General features: G+C 40.7%; 2 protein-coding genes and 1 pseudogene across 4 annotated transcripts in view; 1 reads left to right on the top strand and 2 right to left on the bottom strand.

Annotated features, from left to right (window-relative positions):
* The window catches only part of SH3D19 (SH3 domain containing 19), a 202,895-nt gene that overhangs the window by 33,879 nt on the left and 142,915 nt on the right, over nucleotides 1-26,101 (top strand). The gene's annotated exons all lie outside the window — the stretch shown is intronic.
* On the bottom strand, nucleotides 113-14,865 carry PRSS48 (serine protease 48). Its single transcript, XM_003258019.3, is given in 5 exon segments — nucleotides 113-502; nucleotides 9,791-9,960; nucleotides 10,666-10,931; nucleotides 13,112-13,274; nucleotides 14,814-14,865. Coding segments are annotated over 5 exon segments (1,041 nt in total).
* LOC100595911 lies at nucleotides 5,150-5,819 on the bottom strand (annotated as a pseudogene). Its single transcript, XR_004031038.1, has one exon. The product of XR_004031038.1 is annotated as a 60S ribosomal protein L13a pseudogene (transcript).

Below are 26,101 nucleotides of genomic sequence, written 5' to 3'. Positions count from 1 at the left end.
TTGGAAGATGCATTAGTCAGGGACAAAGAATGTACAGAAGTGGCAGCTTTATTTCTTAACTCTTCACATTCCAACCCCGAAAATTCCAAAATCAAGAACCTTAAAAACAAAATCATTTCAAATTGTAAATAAAGTCATCCAGGGTTACCAGTTGCCCTCCTGTGAGTTCTCTGCCCCTGGGACTAAATCTCCATGCATTCTCTTCCCAGCCCTGTGTGCAAGCAACAGCTTCAGCTACAGTGCCTACTCTGTGTATAATGTTAGGTTCAAAGGCACAGGAGGGTCGCAGGAGAGCCAGAGAGAGTAGTACAATAGGGAACAAGAAGTCAGAGAAGTCTAGATTGTTGGCTCTTGAAATAGTGGCATTAATCCATTTTTGGTAGTAGATTACATTGGTGTAGACTCCAGGAGGAGATTTACCACATTCTAATCCCCAGCTTACTACTCCTATCTGGATCCATACACCATCAATGTGACACGACAGAGGCCCTCCAGAATCACCCTAAGGAAGAAATAAAAGGTAATGAGCATAGTGAAAAGAGGCATGAAGAAGAGAGTAGTAATAAGAGGTGGAGAATTCTTTAAAACTGGGCCATGAGACCCATGGAGCTGTGGAACCCTGCAGGGAGCTGGACTAATTGCTGCTTTAGGGAGATATCACAGGAATTTTAGAATCATAGAATTGAAATTGTCAGGGACCTTAGTGAAATATATTAGTAATTTCAAAATATTTGTCTGTGTCAAAAAGAGAAATAAAACTAATGGGATGATTTTTTCACTAAAGATAAATTTATTCAAATGAATGAACTGCCTTAATTTCCTGTTCTTACTGCTCTTTTTTAGTATTAAGTAATCCATTCTTACCTAAAATGATAGTGATAATAGTTGGTAGTAGTCTTCCAGTCTTGTTCTCTTTCTTTTTTATAACAGCTTTACTGTCATATAAGTCACATACTACACAATTCAGTGGTTTTTAGTATATTTACAGTATTGTACAACCATCACCACAACCCATTTTAGAACATTTTTATCACTCTAAAAAGAAACCTCATACCCATTTGTAATTATCCCCATTTCTTCCCAACCCTCCCAGCTAGGCCAACCAGTAGTCCACCCTCTGCCTCTATGGATTTGCCTATTTTAGACATTTCATATAAATAGAATCATGTAATATCTGGCCTTTTGTGTCTGGCTTGTTTCAGTTAGCACATTCTTTTCAAGGTTCATTCATGTTGTATCAGTACTCCACTCCTTTTTAGGGCTGAATAATATTCCATTGTATGGATGTACCACTTGGTGTTTCTGCATTCATCACCTAATGGACATTGCGATTGCTTCCATTATTTGGGCTATTATATTATAAATAATGCTTCCGTGGCCCAGCGTGATGGTTCATGTCTGTAATCCTAGTGCCTTGGGAGGGCAAGGCAGGAGGATCAGGCCAGGCATTTGAGACCAACCTGGGCAACCTAGTGGAACCCTGTCTCTACAAAACAAATAAATAAATAAATAGCTGCTATGGTGGCATATACCTGTCATCCCAACCACTCGGGAAGCTGAGGCAGAAGTATTGCTTGAGCCAAGTTTACAATGAATTATGATCCTGCCACTGTTCTCCAGCTTAGGTGACAGAGCAAGACCCTGTTTCTAAAATAATAATCATGCTGCTGTGAACGCTTGTGTACCGGTTTTTTCTTTGTTTGTTTATTTAGAGATGGGATCTCCCTGTTTTGCCCAGGCTGGTCTTGAACTCCTGGGCCGAAGTGATCCTTCTGCCACAGCCTTCTGAGTAGCTGAGATTACAGGTGGAAGCCACTGTGCCCAGCTCACGTGCAAGTTTTTGTACTGACATATTTTTATCTTTCTTGGTCGTATACCTAGGAGTGGAATTTCTGGGTCATATGGTAATTCTATGTTTAACCTTTGACGAACTGCCAAACAGTTTTTCGAAGAGGCTGCACCATTTTATATTATCACCAACAGTGTTTGAAGGCTCCAGTTTCTCTACATTTGCATATCTTTATACCAATTCGACATTTGTATATCTTTAGAAAAATATCTGTTCAGATTCTTTGCTCTTTTAAAAATTGTGCTCTTTTTATGATCGAGTTACAAGTGTTCTTTTTTCTAGATACAGATCCCTTACATATATGATTTGCCAATATTTTCTTCCATTTCATAGGCTACCTTTTTACTTTGTTGATGGTGTCCATCGAAGAATAAAAGTTCTGAATTTTGAAGAACTCTAATCTACTTTTTTTGTTGTTGCTTATGCTTTTGATAACGTATCTAAGAAAATGTTGCCTAATCAAGGTCACAAAGACCTACCTATATGTTTTTTCCTAAAGGTGCTATAGTTTAGCTCTTATATTTAGGTCTTAGATCCATTTTGAGTTAATTTGGTATATGGTGAGGTCAGGGTCCAAGTTCATTCTTTTGCATGTGGTTATCTACTTGTCCCAGCATCATTTGTTGAAATGACTATTATTTGTTCATTGAATTGATTCAATACCAATGTTTAAAATTAATTGACCATAAATATAAGGATTTATTTCTGTATGCTCAATCCTATTTCATTGATCTATGTATGTCTCTCCTTATGTTAGTACCACACTGGCTTGATTACTGTTAGTTTTGAAATAAGAAAAATGTGAGTCCTTCAATTTGTTTCTTGTTTTTCAGGATTGTTTTGGGCCCCTTGAATTTCCATATGCATTTTAGGATCAGCTTGCCAATTTCTGCAAAGAAACCAGCTGGGTTTTCATAGGGATTACTTTGAATCTGTAGATCCATTTGGAGAATACTGCAATTTAAACAATATTAACTTTATTCCTATTTTATTCTTTTTAAAACTGTTATAAATGGAATATTGTTTTCTTAAATGTTTCCTTAAATTATTCATTGCGACTACATAGAAATACAGTTGCTTTTTTTTTTTTTTTTTTTTTTTTTTGAGACAGTCTCGCTTTGTTGCCCTGCCCAGGCTGGAGTGCAGTGGAAAGATCTCAGCTCACTGCAACCTCCACCTCCCGGGTTCAAGCATTTCTCCTGCCTCAGCCTCATGAGTAGCTGGGATTACAGGCACCCTACCACTACGCCCAGCAAGTTTTTGTATTTTTAGTAGATGGGGTTTCACCATGTTGGTCAGGCTGGTCTTGAACTCCTGAACTCAAGCAATCCACCTGCCTTGGCCTCCCAAAATTCTGGTATTACAGGCCTGAGCCACTGCACCCAGCCTACAGTTGCTTTTAGTATATTGTCCCTATATCCTTCAGTTTTGCTGAATGTGTTTATTAGTTCTAATGTTTGGGGGATGGCATTCCTTTAGATTTTCTATTTATAAAATCATGTCATCTGTGAATCGAGATAGTTTTATTGTTTCTTGGCAATCTAGATGTCTTTTTATTTGTCTCTTGCTTATTAATTCTGGCTAGAACCTCCAATACAGTGTTGCATAGAAATGGCCAGAGTAGACATCCTTGTCTCTTTCCTGACCTTATGGCAAAAGCATATAGTATTTTACCATGAAGTATTTTAGCTGTGGGTTTTTTTCTAGTTGCACTTGATCGAGTTGAAAAACTGCACTTATCTCATTGTTGAGTGTTTTTTTTAATGTGAAGGGTTGTTGGATTTTTGTCAAATGTTTTTTCCATATTTATTGACATGATCATATGGTTTTTGCTCTTTATTCTAAGAACATGCTATATTAACATTGATTGATTTCTGGATTTTAAACCAACCTAAGTTTCCTGGGATAAATCCCAGTTGTTTATGGTATGTCCTTTTTATTTTTTATTTTTTTGAAAAATAAAAATAGAGATAGGGTCTCACTTTATCTCCCAGGCTGGAATGTGGTGGCACAAACACTGCTCACTGTGGCCTCGACCTCCCAGTCTCAAGTGATCATCCCACTGCAGCCTACACTCAGACTACAGGTGGCTAATTTTTAAAACCTTTTGTAGAAAGGAGGTCTCACTATGTTGCTCAGGCTAGTCTTGAACTCCTGACCTCAAGTGATCCTGCCGTCTTGGCCTCTCAAAGTGCTGGGATTACAAGGCTTGAGTCACCACATCCTAAAAAGAATCCACATACCCATTTGTAATTACACCCAGTTTGGATTTTGAGGTCAGCCAACTTGACTTCCTGTTGAAACAAGAAATAGGCATTCAGGTATATATAATTCTTGTCATATGTTGTTGGATTTGGTTCGTTGAGGATTTTTGCACCTCTATTCATAAAAGATGCTGGTCTGTAGCTTCCTTGTGATGCCTTTGTCAGATTTTGTTCTCGGTAATACTGATCTCAGAATAAGTTGGGAAGTGTTCCCTCTCTTTTTCTTTTTTTTTTTTTTTTTTTTTTTGGAGACAGAGTCTTGCTCTGTCACCCAGGCTGGAGTACAGTGGCATGATCTTGACTTACTGAAACCTCTGTCTCCCAGGTTCAAGTGATTCTCCTCCCTCAGCCTCCTCAGTAGCTGGGATTACAGGCATGAGCCACCACACCCAAGGTTTTACCATGTAGGCCAGGCTGGTCTCAAACTCCTGACTTCAGATGATCTGCCTGCGTCGGCCTCCCAAAGTGCTGGGATTACAGGTGTGAGCCACTGTGCCCAGTCCCCTCTTTTGTTTTTCAAAAGAACTTGTGTAGAATTGGTATTAATTATTATTATTATTGTTGTTTTTTTTCCTTTAAAAGCAATTTATGTCTGATTACAAAATACAGGTGAGGAGCACGGGCGATGCCTGTAACCCCTTGGTTGTGCATCTTCCCAGTCTATTTCTGCTTCCAGAAATACCCTATGTACAACAGCAAGCTCATGCTGTCCCCAAGTGCTTGCACATTCTAACAGCTGCAGAGTATATGACCAAGTGGAAAGTCCAACAGATGTCCCACTCACAAGATAGGGCCCTCCAATCAGTCTTCTGGCTCCCTTTCACTAACAGTAACTCATTGGTCTTCCTATTGGTCATAGATAAATGACACCTGCACAATTCTCCGAGTGCTTTCAAGCAACTTCGGGAGGCAGTGACTAAGACCCTTTCCTTGCTCCCAGCTTCCTATGTCCCAGGCTGCCTGTGGCACCTGGACTGCTGCTGCCCCTGGGTCCCGTACATTCCAGGGCAACGATGGAGGAAGGGCAGGCCACGCATGAGGAATTAACAGTCTTTATTGGGCTCAGACCAGGAGTCCGTGGGTCTTGAGGACCTCTGTGTATTTGTCAGTTTTCTTCTCCACGTTTTTCTCGGCCTGTTTCCGTAGCCTCATGAGCTGTTTCTTCTTCCGGTAGTGGATCTTGGCTTTCTCTTTCCTCTTCTCCTCCAGGGTGGCTGTCACTGCCTGGTACTTCCAGCCAACCTCGTGAGCCGGGCGCCCCAGATAGGCAAACTTTCTTGTAGGCTTCAGACGCACAACCTTGAGGGCAGCAGGAACCACCATCCGCTTTTTCTTGTCGTAGGGCGGTGGGATGCCGTCAAACACCTTGAGGCGGTCCAGAGCGGCCTGGCCTCGCTTGGTCTTGTGTGGCAGCATACCTCGCACGGTCCGCCAGAAGATGCGGCTGGGGGCCCGGAAGTGGTAGGGGCATCGGGTAGGGTTGGTGTTCATCCGCTTGCGGAGGAAAGCCAGGTACTTCAACTTGTTTCTGTAGAAATTGCCAGAAATGTTGATGCCTTCGCAGCGTGCGACCACCACCTTCCGGCCCAGCAGTACCTGTTTAGCCACGATGGCCGCCAGGCGGCCCAGGAGAGGGCCGCGACCGTCAAGCACCAGGACCTGCACCTCCGCCATCTTCGGCAGCCGCTTGGGAAAATATTATTATTGTTTTTGAGACAGAATCTCACTCTGTCACCCAGGCTGGAGTGCAGTGGTGTGATCTCGGCTCACTGCAACCTCTGCCTCCCAGATTCAAGCGATTCTCAGGCACGTGCCACCATGCTCGGCTAATTTTTGTATTTTTTGTAGAGACGGGGTTTTGCCATGTTTGCTAGGCTCGTCTCGAACTCCTGGCCTCAAGTGACCTGCCCACCTTGGCCTCCTAAAGTGCTGGGGTTACAGGTATGAGCCACTGCCTGTGGCCAGAATTGGGATTAATTGTTTAAATGTTTGGTAGAATTCATCAATGAATTCTACCTGGACCTGGTCTTTTATTTGTTGGTAGTTTTTTTTTTTAATCACAAATGCAATCTCTTTACTTTTTATTAGGTTTATGCAGACCGTCTATTTCTTCTTAGGTAAGTTATGGTAGTTTGTGTGTTTCTAGGAATTTGTCCATATCATCTTAGTTATGTAATTTTTTGGCATACTGTTATTCATAATAGTGTCTTACAAATTATTTTTATTTCTGTAAGGTTGGTAGTAATGTCCCAGTTTTATTCTTAACTTTAGTAATTTCAGTCTTTTTTTTTCTTGCTCAGTTTAGCTAAAGTTTTTTTTCAATTTTATTGATCTTTTTAAAAACCAACTTTTGCTTTTGTTTATTTTCTCTATTGTCTTTCTGTTCTCTATTTCAGTAATTTCCACTATATCCCTTATTTCCTTCTTTGTATTTTCTTTAGGTTTAGTTGTTTCTTTTTTTTCTTTAAGACAGGGTCTCACTGTGTCACCCAGCCTGGAGCATAGTGGTGCAAGTATAGCTCACTGCAGCCTTGAACTCCTGGGCTCTAGCAATCCAGCAATCCTCCCAAGTAGCTGGGACCACAAGTGTACCACCATGCCTGGCTGATTTTTTTTTTTTTTTTTTTAGAGATAGGGTCTCACTATATTGCCCAGGCTGGTCTCGAACTCCTGGGCTGAAAAAAAAACTCCTACCTTATCCTCCCAAAGTGCTGCGATTACAGGTATGAGCCATCACACCCAGCCTTTTTAAAATTTTATTCATGTATATATATATTTTTAAGAGACAGAGCCACAGAGTCTTGCTCTGTTGTCCAGGCTGGAGTGCAGTGGTGTGATCATAGCTCACTACATATGTGAACTTCTGGGCTGAAGGGATCCTCCTGCCCCAGCCTCCTAAGTAGCTGGGACTACAGGCTTCTGCACCATACCCAGCTAACTTTTTAAATTTTTAGTAGAGATGGTCTCACTATGTTGCCCTGGCTGGTCTTGAACTTCTTTTTCCAGTGTCTTGTATGGAAGATTAGGTTACTGATTTGAGATTTATTGTTTAATGTAGGCATTTACAGTTATAAATTTGTCTCTAAGCACTACTTTAGCTGCATCCGTAAGATTTGATATGTTGTTTCTTCATTTTTATTCATCTCAAAATATTTCCTAATTTAGCAGTGTGTTACTTTCCACATATTTGTGAATTTCCGTATTTCTCTCTTATTTATTTCTAATTTCATTCCATTGTGATTAGAAAATATACTTTGTATAATTTTAATCCTTCCAACTTTATTGACGCTTGTTTTAGAGCTTAGCATATGGTTTATTCTGGAGAATGTTCCATGGGCACTTAAGAAGAAAATATATTCTGCTCTTCTTAGGACTCTGTTTTTAAAATTTCTTATGGGAGTGACTTGTCTCTGACAAACAGTGCTTCGGATAACAGTTATAAATTGTGGACAGCATATAAAAGGCTACTCTCTGAAGGCAGTGGAGAGTGCCCAATAGCAGGCAGAAACTAGAGTCAATCCTTGGAAGAAAAGAATGATACTCTTTTTTTAAAAAATGGTTTTTCCCTTAAAGCAGGCCCCAGTCATTATCATGCATAGTGGCTGGAACTTAAAAAGAAACCCACAGTCTTACTGACTTGGGGAATCAGAGGATAGAGTTTAGAGCTACCTTAGCAGTTGGAAAGTGAAGGGAAATATACCAGAAGGGAGAGAGCCACAGAGAGAGAGTCCCAAGTTCTGCATATAAACTCTGCTCAAATTTCTGAATACACCCTGAATTACACACATGTGCAGGTTAGACTCCAAGCAGCTCAGCTAAGGCTAAAATAACTGCTGATGCTTATCGCAGGAGAGATCCAGTTTGGATTTTGAGGTCAGCCAAGTTGACTTCCCGTTGAAACAGGAAATCAACATTCTTTAGAGAAGCATAACAATCTGTACTCCCTACACCATGCTATTGACATTGTCCAGGATATATTCCAAAATGATTAGATATTAAAGTAAACAAAACAACAGGAAAATGTTTTCCAAGATAAACTGGAAAATGCTACTCATGAGAAAAAGCAATTGTTGGAGAATATCCCTGAGATAACTCAGATTGATTTTGGAATTAGCAGATAAGGATTTAAAGCAACTATTATAAGTGTGATCAACACATGTAAAGGAAAATATTTATAATATACAGCTTGAAAATCTTGGCAGAGATCTGGAAAATATATGTGGATGAGAGAAGGAGAGAATAAAACCAAATGGTCATTCTACAACTAAAAAATAAAATGTCTGAAATAAAAACTTCACTAGATGGACTTAAAATGTAGATGACAACAGAAAGAGGCAGTGATCTTCAATATAGATCAATTTAAAAGTATCCAATTTGAAGAACAGAGAGAAAAACATAAAAATAAAGTGGACTTGTGTGAAAATACCAAAAGGTATAACTTAACAAGTTTATGGTTTCATCTAGAAGGGGAGGAGAGAGAAATGAGGCAGAATAGTTTTTGAAGAAATCATTACTGAAAAATTTCCAAGTGTTGGTGAAATATGTTAAAGAATAGATTTAAAAAATCAAAAACTCAGTGAACCCCAAATAGGATAAAGGCAAAGAAAACCACACCTAGTACAACATGTTCAAACTGCTGACAATCAAAGGTAAAGAAAAAAATACTGAAAGCAGCTAGAGCAAAACAACACATTACACTCAATGGAATGAAGATGCAAATAATGGCCGATTTTTCATCAGTTATGACCAGGAGACAATAGAACGACATCTTTTAGGTATAGAATGAAATGTTCTTTTTTTTTTTTTTTTTTGAGACGGAGTCTCGCTCTGTCACCTAGGCTGGAGTGCAGTGGCGCGATCTCGGCTCACTGCAAGCTCCGCCTCCCGGGTTCACGCCATTCTCCTGCCTCAGCCTCTCCGAGTAGCTGGGACTACAGGCGCCCGCCACCACGCCCGGCTAATTTTTTGTATTTTTAGTAGAGACGGGGTTTCACCTTGGTCTCGATCTCCTGACCTCGTGATCCGCCCGCCTCGGCCTCCGAAAGTGCTGGGATTACAAGCGTGAGCCACTGCGCCCGGCCGAATGAAATGTTCTTAACTTGAAAAAATTTAAAAGTTGGCAATTATGCTTCAACCTCATAATATACTTATGAAAATATACAGGTCTATAGAAGTCCAGCAACCCAGGGAGGAAGGATTGCTTGAGGCCAGGAATTTGGGATCAGCCCGGGCAACATAGTGAGACCTCATCTCTATAAAAAAATGAAAAAAGTATGTGGGCCTGGTGAGGTGTGAGCTTGTAGTCCCAGCTACTCAGGAGGCTGAGGTGGGAGGATGACTGATTGAACCCAGGAGCTGAAGGCTGGTAGTAAGCTATGATCATGCCACTGTACTCCAGCCTGGGTGACAGAGCAAGGCTCTGTCTCTAATTAAAAAAAAAAAAAAAAAAAAAATGTCCAATGACCAGTGGTTAACATTGGTCTAGATCAATAGTCTTATAGTTGAAGAAATTGATTTCACAGATAGAAGTTAAGTGATTTGTCCAGGGTAACGTTAAGAGTTATTCTTAGAACCCTCATTTCCTGACTCCCAATCCACTATTATTTACAGATAGGAAAACCTGGATCCAAATTAATATCTCATGTTTAAAAAAAAATTCTCTAGAGCAAACCCTGACCTTGCAACTATCCTTCATGTTTTGAGTATCACCAGCACAAATCTTGTCTTCCTTGATGACTGGCTCCAGTGCTGGCAAGAAGATACTGATGGGGTTGTAGAGTTGTTCACAAGCCTGGCGGTCAATAATGGGTACTTCTGCTTCCTGAAGGGTAGAATGGTAATCTCTATCTGTGGAGGAAGACAGGAACAAAAGATTAAAGCAACCTGGAAAAGTGCAGGGGCAGCATTCAGTCATGATGTGCAGGAGTCTCTGAATGGGAATCCAAAAGCAGCTTACAATGCCTTTCCAATCATATTTGCTTATGGATGGATCTTTTGGTACACTTAAATCTAAAACTCAGTAATTCTAAATTATTTCTGCTTCTTTGAGGTTTTTTTAAATTGAGCCATTGTTCTAAATAACAAGTACTTCCGATAAATTCTGATTAAGTAAAGGTATGAGTATTCTAAAGGAGTCTAAAACTTCTTCCTTTCCCATTTTTTTTGCTTCTAGATCAGTTCCTGTCTTCTCTCTACTCCAACCTGCGAAAGAGTTGACACAAAACTTGAAAAATAGTTAAAAAACACTAGACTCTCTCCAAACTTTAAATCAGGCTTATTAACCTCTGTTTGAGAGGGGGAAGTTATGTGTTTAAATTGTTAGTATCTGCCCTTCCAGCTATAGCTAGACTCTGCAAGATGTAAGAGTAAATAACATAAAAATATAAATGTCAAAAAAGATATTTTATTTAAAAACTTATAGATAATATCATTAGGTTGATCTGGTTTTGTTGAAAAATATTTGCCATGGTAAGGATATGCCTAGAATATGAATGTTCTGGACTACAAGAGGGTTACATATATAAAACAACCCTTCTCTCTGCCCATCCTCACCTGAACTTTCCTTAACTTTTCCCCATCCAGTCACCCAACAGAAGGCTGGAATTGCCAACTGCTTTGTGATATTGGGCAAGCAAATAGGCAGGATGGCAGAAGTAAAGGTGACTTGAGAGGACAGTTTCAACAAGGCGACGTCTGCCGTTGTATCTTGGTACTTGGGATGGATGGCGGTTTTGGACACGTAGTACTTCACACTTTTACTTGAGTCATCTACTTTAATTGATCCCAGCCACACAGCATATGAAAAAGTAGTCCAGGTCCTATGGGGAAAAGAAAGGAGGCCTGCTTATGACCTGCAGCTGGGTCAGAACAAGCTGCCTATATGTAGCACTAAGTCTCTAGTCAAGAAAGAAGGGTAGCCAACTGGGAATTAACCATGATGCTTCCAACTTCAACTAGGGTTGATTTGTCTCCTTCGCTCCTGTCTTTCTCTCTCCCCGTCCTTCCCTGACCACTCTTTCTGTGGTCTCTTCCTAGAGGCTTGTGGCTTGAGTTTTGTCCTGTATTTTCTCTCTGGTTCTCTCATTTACCTCTCCCATTCTCCATGGTTTCAGCCATCACCTGTATGCTTAATAGACATTGCTGTTTATTGTCTGTACTGATTTCTGTTCTAAGCACTAGACCTTCATTTCTGAATAAAATTTTAAAGCAAAATATAACCACAGTTACACATACGCACAGTTAAAATGCCAGGTAGTTTGATAAGATGTACAAAATAAATAAATAAATAAATAAATAAATAAATAACAAGTTCTCTGCCCCACCACCCTCAGTTCAAATTATTTAGAGGCAATGACTTTCAACTCTTTTAGGTCTTAGTAATTTTCAAGTGTTTTCAAGAAACCCTGTATATAGCTGTTTCTTGATTTTTCTTTTTCAGTTTTGGAATCCTGAGTTCCTAGTGTGGAAGGTGAGGATTGAGCTTTCTTACACATCGCTGTCTGCCCCCCACCTCCCACTTCCGTTCCACCCATCCTCCTAGCCAGTATTATAACTTTTTGTTAGATCAGTATTTAATGCGTTTGTTCTTGTGACTATGTAAACATTATTCACTACTGGGTCCTATTGGGTGATTACATTTGTTATAAAACGTTTTGCTTCTCCTGGAGTTGGTAAGTGGGCTCACTTTGGTTTTTTGTTTTTATCTTTATACCCATCACCAGTCTCATTCCCCAGGCTCTCCACCAGAAGTGTAAATCTCCTCTCATTTTGTTCAAACTTGTCAGGCGTTCTATCAATACTATCTTTTTTTTTGGAGCCCTCTGCCCTCTTCTTCTAATCTGGGCTGCTGCACAGCCATCACCTTGGCACTTTCTTTATCCTTTATGACTTTCTTAGGGATTCTTTTCTGTGTTTTATTCCCCTTTTGTCTGGATCCTGTGTTTTCCTGTTTTTCCCCCTTTATTTTGCTGGAGCAGATTCTCCTATGGCTTCTTGAGAAAATGTGCATGAGAGGTAACATTTTTCTGCTTTGTGTATTTGAAAATGTTTTACTTCTATCCCACATCTGATTGATACTTTGCATATGGATAGAATTCTAAGTTGGAAATAATTTTCTTTTAGCATTTTGAAGTTATTACTCTACTTTCTTTGAGTTTTTTTTAAACTTAATTTTTTTTAGCGACAGGGTCTCACTCTATCGCCCAGGCTGGAATGCATGTCGCAATCATAGCTCACTGCAGCCTTGAACTCCTGGGCTCAAGTGATCCTTCCACCTCAGCCTCATGAGTAGCTGGGATTACAGGTGCAAGCCACCACACCTGGCTTATTTTCTTTGAACTTTTAGTGTTGTTATTGAAGAGTCCTGGATTTTAATTTCTGTGTGTATTAGTTATCAATTGTTGCATAACAAATGATCATAAAACTTAGTGGTTTAAAACAACAAATATTTATCTCATGGTTTTTATGGGTCAGGAATCAGGTGTGACTTAGTTGAGTGCCACTGACTCAAGGTCTCTCATGTGGCTGCAATCAAGGTGAGCTGCAGTCATCTTATTGGGGAAGATTTGTGTCCAAACTCACTTATGTTGGTAGGCTTTGGGTCTTCTCGCTGTTGACTAGATAGATGCGGGTTCCACATGGGCCTCTCCATAGGGACACTCACCACATGACAAGTTGCTTCTCTCACAGCAGTGGCTCTTAGAGCTCAGATTGTGTTTATGACCCAAAAACACTTGTGACAAAAATCTCCTGACTGGTATTTAGAAGGTGATTTGGCAAAAAATAAGAAAAGTCTTTAATATAGTGCCTGTGTTCAACTTTCCTTTTTCTACTTCAATGCCCTGTCTCTAGTTGTTCCAGGTTTGATAGTCTGACATGACTTGGGTTTCCTTCTGCCTTACCTATCTTACCACTTTCATTTGTCTGTTGGTTCATTCATGAAGTGATGCAAATATTCACTGAGAACCTGTCTGTGTGTTAGCTGCCAGCTGGAACTCACGGTTGTATGCAGTGTGCTGCTGTCAGTATCTACCTCTCACTGACGAGGGAACCTCCACAGATAAAGTTGTGGTCCAAGTGTAGGCTGACCTGCCAAGGCCAGCACCCTGCAGCAGCATCCTGGCCACCTACAACGTGGCTTGAGTATACAGGTCGCCCACACACTAGAGAAAGAGAAGAAAGGGAAATGTCAGTGAGAGGTGGATACTGGGAGGTGGAGGATGCAGTGAGTTTAGATCATGCCACTGCACTCCAGCCTGGGCAAGGGAGTGAGACCCTGTCTGGAAAAAAAAGTGGTGAGATAGGTAGGGCAGAAGGAAACCCTAGGTCACATCGGACTCTCAAACTAGGGATGACCAGAGACAGGGCACAGAAGTAGAAAAAGGAATGTTGGAGACTTTTCTTACTTTTCGCAAAATACCAGTCAGGGTTTTTTTTTTTTTTTTTTTTTTTTTTTGTCTTCAGCTCTTTTGGGCCACAAACACAACAGGTGTGGTTGCACGCCTGTAGTCCCAGCTACTAGGGAGGCTCAGGTGGGAGGATTGCTTGAACTCAGGAGTTTGAGGTTGCAGTGGGCTATGATTGCACCACTGCACTCTAACCTGGGTGACAGAGTGAGACTCTGTCTCTTAAAAAAAAAAATTATGCTCTATGAAGATTCAAATTTAACTTTTACTTGATTCAAGGCCACCATCAGGAATATGAAGTGTGTTAGTTTATAAATACAATGATGCCCTCAGATGCGGTTGAGGTTGCAAGCAGTTTACTTTTGTGCTATTTGGTTTAACTGAATTGGCATTTTGCAGTTATTTGTATATCTTTCTTCGTTGCTAACTGTTAAGTTTTTTGCTCTCTCAGCATACCCTTTATTGTTTTTTGTTTTTTGCGGGGACAGGGTCTTACTCTGTTGCCCAGGCTGAGGTGCAGTGGTGCTATCTTGGCTTACTGCAACCTCCACTTCGAGGCTCAAGCACTTCTCCTGCCTCAGCCTCTTGAGTAGCTGGGACTACAGGTGCCCGCCACCACGCCCGGCTAATTTTTGTATTTTTTGTAGAGATGGGGTTTCGCCATGTTGCCCAGGCTGGTCTTGAACTCCTGATCTCAGGTGATCTGCCCGCCTCGGCCTCCCAAAGTGCTGGGATTACAGGCGTGAGCCACTGTGCCTGGCCAGTATACCCTTCTTTTAAATCCTTGTGGACCAGAAAAATAAATGAACAAGCGTATACCTGAAATCATTGAACAGTCTTTGCTCTTCCAGTTCCCTCTGCTTGAGATGCTCTTTTCCTAGATCCCCTTAGCTAATTTACTTATCTCCTTCAGTTCTGCTCAAATGACTCCTTCTTAGTGAGGCCTTCTTTAACTACCCTTCTAAAGATTGCAACACTCCTGCCCCTGTACTTCACATGCCCCTTTCCTTTCATAGTACTTATTACCTTTTAACATGCCTTATAATTTACACATTTAATATGTGCATTGATTATAAGTCCCATGAAGATAGGGATCTTGTGGGTGTGTGTGTGTACTGCTATTTCCAATCAGGAGCATTGGAACAGTGCTGGGTATATAGTAGCCTCTCTGGACCTTCTCAGGCCATGCTACTCATAACTAACATCCCATGGGTGAAGTGTCACATTGTTCTATATGATGCCCTCTTGAGTGAAAATCCTCTGCCTCTCCCTTCTCAGCCCCACCCTGGTGCTCACCTGAGATCCCCAGCACAAGGAGCAGCATGAAGGCACAGCCAGCAGGGCCCATGTCTCTGTCCTCAGAGCCAGCACTTCCTGCTTCCTGGACTCAGGTTCCCAGGAAGAGGCCAATGGGGAGCCGCTAGAACTAGCTTCTCCTCCTAGATGGATTCCTCTGCTTCACCCCCTCCTCTGCTTTGGTCTTTACCCCCTGCCAGATCCTGAAGGGACCAGACTTCAGAAGTGCAGCTGCAGGACCCAGGGGAGGAACTGGGTCTGCGGCGCCCCCTGCTGTCCTGGGAGAGCAGGATTTCTGGGGTTTCTGCCTGTGGTGTTGAGGAGTGGCTGGTTGAGGGCACTGGAAGAAACAGGACCCTGTCTCTAGCAAGGAGGTAGAAGGTGGACAGGATTCTCCAAAAGCAAGAAATGGAAAAGAGGAAATGAACCCAGTATCTGGTTAATTTTTCTGAGTTTTTTTGTTTGTTTGTTTTCATTTCTGTTACAGTGTTAGCTGCACTTCAAGTCAGGTTTCCTGGGAAACAGACTCTAAGACAGAGATTTGTGTGCAGGAAATTTATTTTAGAGTGGATCAGCACCTCTTGGGTGGGTAGTAGGATTGGTTAGAGGGAGAGTTGAACTGTGATGCGTTTGCAACAGAGGCCGCAGCCTATCTCACAAGTTTCTCTGGAGCCGAGGTGGCCCTCAGAGATTTTCTGTACTGAGCTAAGAAGGATGCACTCTTAGAGGTCTGCATCATTGGATGCAGGCCACCTCCTAGGAGGGGGCATTACCTTGGGTGAGGTGGCTCTGTTGGCAGTTCTTGGGATAAGACTTAGCTGTGAACTGTCAGCAGCCAACACTCCTAGCTGCTAAGGGAATGAATGCTTCAGTTCTAAAGGGGGGTCTGGATGGTACACCACAACATCTACCTCAGAAATCTTCGCTGTGCCTTTTGTTTTCTGTGCCAATTGTTTGTAGGGTGCTAGGTCTGTGGAGGCAGAATTCAATGAACTATTAAAATGTTACTGCTCTCTTGCAACTTAAAATATTGAGATGCTTGAAAGAAACATATAAATAGTTTAAAAGTAATAGGCCAGGCGTGGTGGCTCATGCCTATAATCCCAGCACTTTGGGAGGCCGAGGTGGGTGGATCACCTGAGGTCAGGAGTTTGAGACCATCCTGGCCAACATGGTGAAATCCCATCTCTACTAAAAATACAAAAATTAGCTGGGTGTAGTGGCGTGCACCTGTAGTCCCGGCTACTCGGGAGGCTGAGGCAGAAGAACCCAGGAGGCGGAGGTTGCAGGGAGCCAAGATGGCGCCGCTGCACTCCAGCCTGGGTGACAGAGCAAGACTCCGTCTCAAAAAAATAATAATAATAATAATAGAAGTGGCTGGGCGTGGTAGCTTACGCCTATTATCCCAGCACTTTGAAAGGCTGAATGGGGAGGATCCCTTGAGGCCAGGAGTTTGAGATCAGCCTGGGCAATACAGTGAGACCCTATATCTACAAAAATTTAAAAATTAGCCTGGTGTAGTGATGTGCACCTGAAGTCCCCAGCTACTCGGGAGGCTGAGGCAGGAGGATCACTTGAAGTCAGTAGTTCAAGGCTACACGAGCTGTGATTGTACCACTGTGCTCCAGCTTGGGCGACATAAAGAACCTGTCTCAAATAATAATGGAAGACCAGAAAATGTAGCTATTTTGGTAAGAACTATTCAGTTACAGGCAACTGAGGCTCGCTTAAGCTAGCTCAAATCAAGAGGAGATTATTTTAAAGCTATTGTTTTGAGCTGAATTATGTCTCCTCAAAAATGTGTCTTGAGGCTGGGCATGGTGGCTCATGCCTGTAATCCCAGCATTCTGGGAGGCCGAGGCAGGTGGATCACGAGGTCAGGAGATCGAGACCATCCTGGCTAACACAGTGAAATCCTGTCTCTACTAAAAAATACAAAAAATTAGCCGGGTGTAGTGGCGGGCGCCTGTAGTCCCAGCCACTCGGGAGGCTGAGGCAGGAGAATGGCGTGAACCCGGGAGGCAGAGCTTGCAGTGAGCCGAGATCGTGCCACTGCACTCCAGCCTGGGCGACAGAGCGAGACTCCGTCTCAAAAAAAAAAAAATGTATCTTGAAGTCCTAACCGCACTCCCATCCCTCAGAGTATGACAATATTTGGAGATAAGGTCTTTAAAGAGGTAATTATATTAAAAAGAGGTCATTAGGTTGGGTTCTAATCTGATATGAGTGATGTCCTTAGAAGAGGAAATGTCATGTATGTGACATGTATAGAGGGAGAAGACAGCTATTTACCAGCCTAGGATGCCTGAAAGAAATCCTTCCCTCATGGCCCTCAGAAAGAACCAGCCATGCTGATACCTTGATCTTGGACTTCCAGCCTCCAGAACTGTGAGAAAATAAATTTCTGTTGGTTAAGTTCATCTAGTCTGTGGTACTTTGTTACAGCAGCCCTAGCAAACTTATGTAGATGTCTATGGAACAGTAAGAACAGGATAACAGGGACACCTGGAGCTGCCATAGGACAACCCTGAAGACCAGAGCTGGAAAGGAGCTCTGGATTCATGACAGCTTAAGAGCTCATAGCAGGATCTTCTCTCTGGTTGTCTGCTATTAATATGGCTCAACCACATTCCGTGTCGTTTCTTTGTCCTACTATAAACTGCTCAAGTTGTTCCCCTATTTTCAGTTCAGACTCCCAAGGCGTCTTATTTGGTACAGATTATCTTTTCTAACCAGGCTATAGGTTCATGGCCATGCATTAACTGTCCTTGGGGTAAGTACCCTTATATGGGAAGGTGAGAAGATGGGGATGCAGAAATATGGCCAGCTCAGCTGCGGGGGCTATTGTGTCAGGGCAGGTGCCAGGTTTGCTGTATCTCAGTAAAGTAGCGTAAAGATGTTTACCTCTTTAAATACATTTTAAAAGATTTTAGAAGTGAACACGTGAAAAAAACTCTCCATTTGCTTTTTTAAGCAAACACTGCCACACCATGAATTTTTACCAAATTTATGTTTTTAAAATTCACTTGTTTTCATTTGTGTGTGCTTGATGGGGATGAAAATCTCTCCTACTACTCTTACATTTGTGATAGTTTCTGAATGCATTTTTAATGGTCCTTGTTTTATATATCCAATTTTTTTTGTGGTTTATGCATTCACTCTGGTTTTCTGCTGCTCACTGTGATTTTACCATTATACAATGACTCTTAGTATTTTTCACCTTAATTTTTTCTAAAATTAACATACAACCAGCAGTTTTCTCCAGCTCGTTTCATTGAAGAAAAAGATTTCTTATTCATAGCACAACCATCTATGTGAATATTCCAATTAATTTATGGTATTCACAGACAATTTTAGCTATTGAGTTAACTCGCTTAGTATAGTTTTTTTAGAAGGTCAGACCTCAGTTTGAGTTTGCCTTCTGATCATGATTAGAGTAAAGGTAGCTTATTATTCATTTTGCAGAGACCTGAAAGCTTTGGACAGATCTTTCTGTTGACTTAACCACAGGAGCAAAAAACTTGACCAGACAGTCCTTTCCCTCTGAGGATTTTGTGGTTGTCCCAGGTCTTTGGACTTCTTTTTTTTTTTTTTTTTTTTTTTGACATGGAGTCTCGCTGTGTCGCCCAGGCTGGAGTGCAGTGGCGTGACTTGGCTCACTGCAACCTCTGCCTCATGGATTCAAGCGATTCACCTGCCTCAGCCTCCCGAGTAGCTGGGACTACAGGCGCCCGCCACCACGCCCAGCTAATTTTTTGTATTTTTAGTAGAGATGGGTTTTCACCATGTTAGCCAGTAAGGTCTCGAACTCCTGACCTTGTGATCCACCCGCCTCGGCCTCCCAAAGTGCTGGGATTACAGATGTGAGCTACCGTGCCCGGCTGGACTTTTATTAATACATCACTGGATAAATCGGAAGTACTGGCTTATACCCTTTATATGTTAGTTGAATTGCTCACAGAATCTCTCCTCTCCTTTGTTTAAATGTTTTGTAAATATATATTTCAGTTTTGGTGTCTGTTAAATTTAGTTGGAAATAAACTCTACATCAGTTACTGATGTAACTAAGGCACCAGTACTTTATTTTGAAAATTGGAAGGTAAAAGGAAAGAATTAAATAGTTATCCTACTTTTCCTGTATAAAGTGTAATTCAGAGTATCAAAATAGGTTTAGTTGGTGAGAGAAGAATTCCAACTAATAAATGTAGTTGGACCAGTAGCATTAGAAAATCACCACTTACAGGCCCTCATGAAATAATTGATTCAACGAATGACTATCAAATCTTTAGATGAAAAGTTGATAGAGAGCTTAGGCTGTTACCATTTGAACCCTCTGATCAATCTTAGCATCACTAAAAGTGGGACAAGGCAGACATGTGCCTCCTGATGTTACCCCCTATGAAGTATCCTTGTTTAAAAAAAAAAAAGAAAGAAAAGCGAAACCTGAATCTCTAAAGCTACTTTCACTTGCAGCAAATATAAGGGATAAAGGAGTAAGTCAGATTACAACTTAAGGAAGTAAATAGTCAAATCCAGAATGTAGGACATTTTACAAAGCAGCTGACCCAGTTACTGTTGTAAGTCAATGTTATGAAGGTAAAAAAGGGAGAGAGACTGCTCTAGATTATAAGAAACTTAAGAGACATAATTGTGTTTGGATCCTGATTTAACAAACCAACTTATTGTTAATCTTGACAGGTGTGATAATGGCATTTAGCTTTGTAAGAAAATATCTATTCCTAAAGAGAAAGGTGGGACCCTCTTAAACCTTTCTAAATCTAAGCTAAAATGATGTATCATTTTGGAGAAAGTTCCTCTGGTTTTCAGCCCATAGTGCTATTCTTTCATTTTCATTGGGTATGGCTATATTACCTTATTACCTTAAGCAAGTCACCTTTTCCCTAAAGCTTGTATTTTCCCATTGTACCATGAAGGTGCTGGAATCAGTTGATGATCTCAAAGATTAAATTATGCATTGCTTGTTTATCACCACATTTTATCTATTTATCTTTGCCTTTTGCCTACATTTTCTGTGTATAGTTTCTTCGTTTTTATTCAGTAATCAAGAAACATGTTGGATCTGCCATTTTACTGCTTCGCTGGCTCTTATAAGGAAGTGCCAAAGAGTTGGAAGCAAGAGAGTGGGAGCTTCCTGAACACAGCTCTTACAGTTTCTGCCTCTCTCATCATGCTGTGTCCTCAGGTCTTAGATCCTCTGTCCCCAGATTATTACCCTATGCTATCATTAAAGTTATCTTTAAATACCTGTGCCTTCGGTGGCTCACGCTTGTAATCTCAGCACTTTGGGAGGCCGAGGCGGGCGGATCACGAGGTCAGGAGATCGAGACCATGGTGAAACCCCGTCTCTACTAAAAATACAAAAAATCAGCCGAGCGTGGTGGCGGGCGCCTGTAGTCCCAGCTACTCGGAGAGGCTGAGGCAGGAGAATGGCGTGAACCTGGGAGGCGGAGCTTGCAGTAAGCCGAGATCGCACCACTGCACTCCAGCCTGGGTGACAGAGTGAGACTCCGTCTCCAAAAAAAAAAAAAAAAATACCTGTGCCTTACACAATAAGTATAATAATAATAATCGCTGCAAAGTAGGAATAATAATATCCCACAAGATTTTCATAAGAATTAAATGAGATATTATAGAGCCAATACTTAGCTTGGGTTTGGCCTATTTAGCATGTGATAATTAATGGCAGGTGCTATTTTTATTATTATTGTTTTTGAACTCATTTCTCAGCTTTAAGTATTTAATTCTACCCAAACAAGTTTATCTTGGTGATGGCTTGGATTGATGTTGATGGTACCTATTGACCAGGGCTTCTCAACCTTGGCACTATTAACATTTTGGGCCAGATGATTCTTTGTTGTGGGGTAGCTAGCCTGTTCATTGTAGGATATTAAGCAGAATCCCTAATCTCTACCTATTAAATGCCAGTAATACCTACTACACCTAGTTGTGACAATCAAAATATCTCCAGACGTTGCCAAATGTCCCCTGGGAGAACCACTGCTGTAAAGCAAAGATGCCACTTCAAGAATTTAGTCTTCTTTTGAGCACCCTGAGGATAAAACAGGGAAAACAATACTCAGTATTTTTCACCTTAATTTTTTCTAAAATTAACATACAACCAGCAGTTTTCTCCAGCTCGTTTCATTGAAGAAAAAGATTTCTTATTCATAGCACAACCATCTATGTGAATATTCCAATTAATTTATGGAATTATTCCATAGCTTTTTATAGCAAATTTTGTAGCTTTTTATCTGTGTTAACAGAAAGGGCAAATGGACACCATTGTCTATTTTCTAATTCAACCCATCAGTCAATCTATTATATTGGAAAATGAATAGATCTCCTTATAAAACAGTCTCCTAAAGAATAACTGAGGCCACGCATAGTGGCTAATGCCTGTAATCCTAGACCTTTGGGGGTCGAAGCAAAAGGATTGCTTGAGCTTAGGAATTCAAGACCAGCCTGGACAACATAATGAGACCCCATCTCTACAGAAAAATTAAAAAATCAGCCAGGCGGGGTGCTGCATGTTTGTAGTCCCAGTTACTTGGGAGGCTGAGGTGGGAGGATTGCTTGAACTTGAGAGGTTGAGACTGCAGTGGGCTGTGATTGGGACACTACACTCCAGCCTGGGTGACAGAGTGAGACCCTGTCTCAAAAAAAAGAATAATTGACTTCTCTACTACATGTATATCAGGCCTTGGCTTTTTCCTTTGTGTTCCCTGTACTAAAAGGTCCAGTCTAGTTTTAGTTTTTGAACTTGGACAAGAAATTTTTTGTGAAGCTTTTGTTTCACAAATCAGTAAGTGCTAGAATTAGTCCATATACAGTCATGTGCCTCATAATGACATTTCAGACCACATATACTAGGTTGGTTCCATAAGATTATAATGGAGCTGACAAATTCCTATTGCCTAGTGACATTAGAGTTGTAGGGCAATGCATTACTCAAGTGTTCATGGTGGTGCTGTTATAAACAAACCTACTGACTGCCAGTTGTATAAAAGCATAACATATACAATTACATACAGTACATATGTGGCAGGCCATTCTTCTATTGCTGTAAAGAAATACCTGAGACTGAGCAATTTATAAAGAAAGAGCTTTAATTGGCTCATGGTTCTGCAGGCTGCACAGGAGGCATAGTGGCATCTGCTTCTGAGAAGACCTCAGGAAGCTTCCCATCATGGCGGAAGGCAAAGGGGGAGCAGGCATATCACATGGTGAAAGCAAGAGAGAGAGGGGGGAGGTGCCATACACTTAATGACCAGAAGTCACACACTATTTTGAGGATAGTACCAAGAGGATAGTAATAAACCATTCAGGAGAAACTCACCCCTGTGATCCAATCACCTCCCACCCGGCCCCACCTCCGACATTGGGGATTACAATTCAACATGAGATTTGGGTGGGGTCAGCATCCAAACTATATCAACATAATACCTGATAATGATCATAAATGACTATGTTACTGGTTTATGTATTATGCTATACTTTTAATCATTATTTTACAGTGTACTCTGTCTAATTTAAAAAAAAAAGTTAACTGCAAAACAGCTTTAGGCAGGTCTGTCAGAAAGTATTCTGGAAAAGGCATTGTTATCATAGTAGATGACAGCTCCATACATGTTATTCCCCCTGAACACCTTCCAGTGGGACAAGATGTGGAGGTGGAAGACAGTGATGCTGATGATCCTGACCCTGTGTAGGCCTAGGCTAATGTGTGTGCTTGCATCTTAGATTTTTTTTTTTTAAAGAAAACCTTAAAAGGTAAAAATAAAAAATTTTTAAAAAGAGAAAAAAGCATATAGAATAAGGATACAAGGAAAGAAAATGTTTTTGTACAACTATACAATGTGTTTGTGTTTTAAGCTAAGTGTTATTAGAAGAATCAAAAGTTCTTAAAAATCAAAATGTTTATAAAGAAGTTATAGTAAGCAGAGATTAATTTATTATTAAAGAAAAATTTTAAAAATACACTTAGTGTAGCCTAAGTGTACAGTGTTTATAAAGTCTACAGTAGTATACTGTCATGTCCTTCACATTCACTCACCGCTCACTCAACTGACTCATCCAGAGCAACTTCTAGTCCCACAAGCTCCATTCACAGTAAATGCCCTATACAGGTGTACCAGTTTTTATCTTTTATAATATATTTTAACTGTACCTTTTCTATGTTTAGATACAGAAATACTTCCCATTGTGTTACAGTTGCCTACAGTGTTCAGTACAGTAACTTGCTGCACAGGTTTGTAGCCTGTGAGCAGTAGACTATAGCGTGTAACCTAGGTGTGTGGTAGGCTGTATCACTGAGTTTTGTGTCAGTTCACTCTACGATCGATGTTCACACAATGACGAGATCACCTAATGACACATTTCTCAGGATGGATCTCCATCATTAAGCAACATGTCATGTACTTAGCATCTGTTATGTCAGGGCCAAGCCTTGGACAACCTTTCAGAGACAATCTTCTTTCTCTTCCTGGCTCTTTGCCTTATTGATCAGTCTACAGGTTTCCCTGGACTGCACTCATCTTCTCCACAGAGACTAATCTTGCTCTGAGCACCATCCCACTTACTTGAAACACTAATGCCCTTTAAAGCCAGTCCCCCTTTACAGGGGGGACTGGTTATTTTGATCACCAAACTAATGCACCTGTTCTTTTGATCACTAACAAAATACATTTCCCTTTTTATGTTTATTCACTTCTACTCATACTAAAGGAATTCTTCCCTATGGTTTTGACAGCTGGCTTTCTATAGTCATTTTGTTAATTGAAAAAAACAAGATTTGATACTTTGTTTGCAGGATACTACATGTTGTTAGAAGGTCAAAAAGATGAATAGGACATTAGTTAATTTTCTCAAGTCTGTTTTTATCTATTCAGAAGGAAAAGTAAAAGCTATGTGCACTCAAGGAACTACAAATAGAGACAAGAAATACAAGAGGTACTAACTAGGGCCAAAGGGCAAGTGTTATTTTGGTGTAATGTAAGGAAAAACCTTACAGCTTTCCAACAATGAACGGAGGTAATTTGGTATAGTGGAAAGAGCCTTTTTTTTTTTTTTTCTTTGACATAGGGTCTTGCTCTGTCGCCCAGGCTAGAGTGTAGTGGCGCAATCACAGCTCACTGCAGCCTTGACCTCCCAGGCTTAATCGATTCTCCCACCTCAGCCTCATGAGTAGCTGGGACTACAGGCGTGTGCCACTATGCTAGACTAATTTTTTTTTTTTTTAGAGAGAGGGTCTCACCATGTTGCCCAGGATTGTTGCAAACTCCTGGCCTCAAACCATGGTTCCACCTTGGCCTCCAGAAGTGCTGGGATTACAGGCATGAGCCCCCACACCCAGCTGAAAAAGCCATATTTTTGAAGTCTGACAGCCCTGGATAGATCTGTTAAATTGAATATTAGCTGTTTAGTCTTAGGCAGATTACTTAGCCTCTTTGAACCTCAGTTTTGTGTGTTTTTATTTCATTTGTAAACGGGGCTAAATAATACCTTCTTGAGTTGTTAAGACAAAATAAGATAATATTTAAAGTGACCAGCATAGTACTTAACACAGAGGAGTCATAAAGTAAATATGAGTTCCTGCCATTGTTAGGAGATGAGATAGATATGTCATGTTATCCAGAGAATTCACTTAGGCAGGTCTTCCATAAGCAACATGACTTGACTCAAGTAATCTCAATCTAGTCTCTGGGTTCTTAGATTTTTAACTTCTGGGCTTCAGGCCTTGTCAGAGCACCTAGAAGAGATCAAATTCAAGGGACTGACTCACTAAACTCTGAGGCTTAGGTATGAACCAGAATATTTATTCTCACCAAGGGCTATTCATTTCCATTATTCGGAATTTTCACTTTTCCCAACCAGGGCACCTCTTTTTCATATGAGTCGAGAAGCTAAATGTGTTGTGGTTTAAAGAGGTTTAAAATGAGAACAAATGGAGGTAGCTAATCTCCATGAGCATTTCACTTACTGAGATGAAATATCTCATCTTTACAAAAACTGAAAGACCACTTTTCTATAACAGAACATGTTTTTCTAAGTAAATTTAAAGTTCATATTCATTAGACTCAGGGTCTTTCTCCCTTAACAGCCTAGAATCTGATGAACACATATAGTTAATGGACTTTTCCCTTCTTAGATTCCATGCTGACTATCCCCTGTCTTAATCCTGGTTTTCTTCAACCAGTGCATGATACTGTTGATTAGATTTAAACTTTCATCAGTACGATCTCATTCCTAGTACGTTGCCTTGAGATTATACCCAAGTCTCCAAGATTACCTTCTTCCTAAAACATGAGGTCTGTATTTACTAAAATCTTTTAGGTTTGTCCTACATGTAACTATCTCATCCATTATGTGTGTTATTTTACTTGTTAAGTTTCAATTTTAGATGATTCTTGTGGGCAAGGGGTGGGCAATACTGTGTAGTGAAAATAGTTCCCATTCCCTCATTCCCAACAATGAATAATTTTCCAAAGCTGCTGTAATAAGTATAAGGGGGCCAGGTGCTGTGGCTCACGCCTGTAATCCCAGTACTTTGGGAGGCTGAGGCGGGTGAATCGCTTGAGGTCAGGAGTTCATTACCAACCTGGGAAAGGGCAACATGGAGAAACCCCATATCTCTACAAAAAATATAAAAATTAGCCGGGTATGGTGGTGTACACTTGTAATCCTAGCTACTCAAGAGACTGAGGCAGGAGAATTGCTTGAACCTGGGAGGTGGAGGTTGCAGTGAGCTGAGATTGTGCCACTGCACTCCAGCCTGGGTGACAGAGCAAGACTCTGTCTTTAAAAAAAAAAAAGGAAAAGAAATAAATATAAGGATTAACTGATCATTCTATTAAAAAGCAAACTTATGCCTTGAGCTTGGAGTAGTATCAGATAATTTGTAAAGTGCCTTCCAACTGTTATATTTTGTGATTTTATAACCTCCTTTTATCTCCTTCTATTTTTTGGCTCCACTATCTAGATCCATCATCTTCTCTCACATGCTATCCTTTTTTTTTTTTCCAACTGATTTAGCATCCCACGTGTGTAGCGAGTTTACCTTTTCTTTTGCTGAAGCATTTTCCACAGTGTCAAGTATGCTTTGTTTGAAATTGTGTGGTGTTGTCATCTACAAAAATTCTAACAAGATGTTACTGACATAAACAGTATCCCTTTGAGAATAAATTGTAATCGTTCTTTATCCTGCTTATAATTTGATAATTTTTGCATTTGGGAATTTGTTTTTTTCTGAATTCTTTTTTTATAGGTAT

Source organism: Nomascus leucogenys, chromosome 7b (genome assembly GCF_006542625.1).
Source record: "Nomascus leucogenys isolate Asia chromosome 7b, Asia_NLE_v1, whole genome shotgun sequence".
Classification (NCBI taxonomy): domain Eukaryota; kingdom Metazoa; phylum Chordata; class Mammalia; order Primates; family Hylobatidae; genus Nomascus; species Nomascus leucogenys.
Note: the sequence above shows the minus strand (reverse complement) of the source record. Positions and strands in the feature narration are given on the sequence as shown.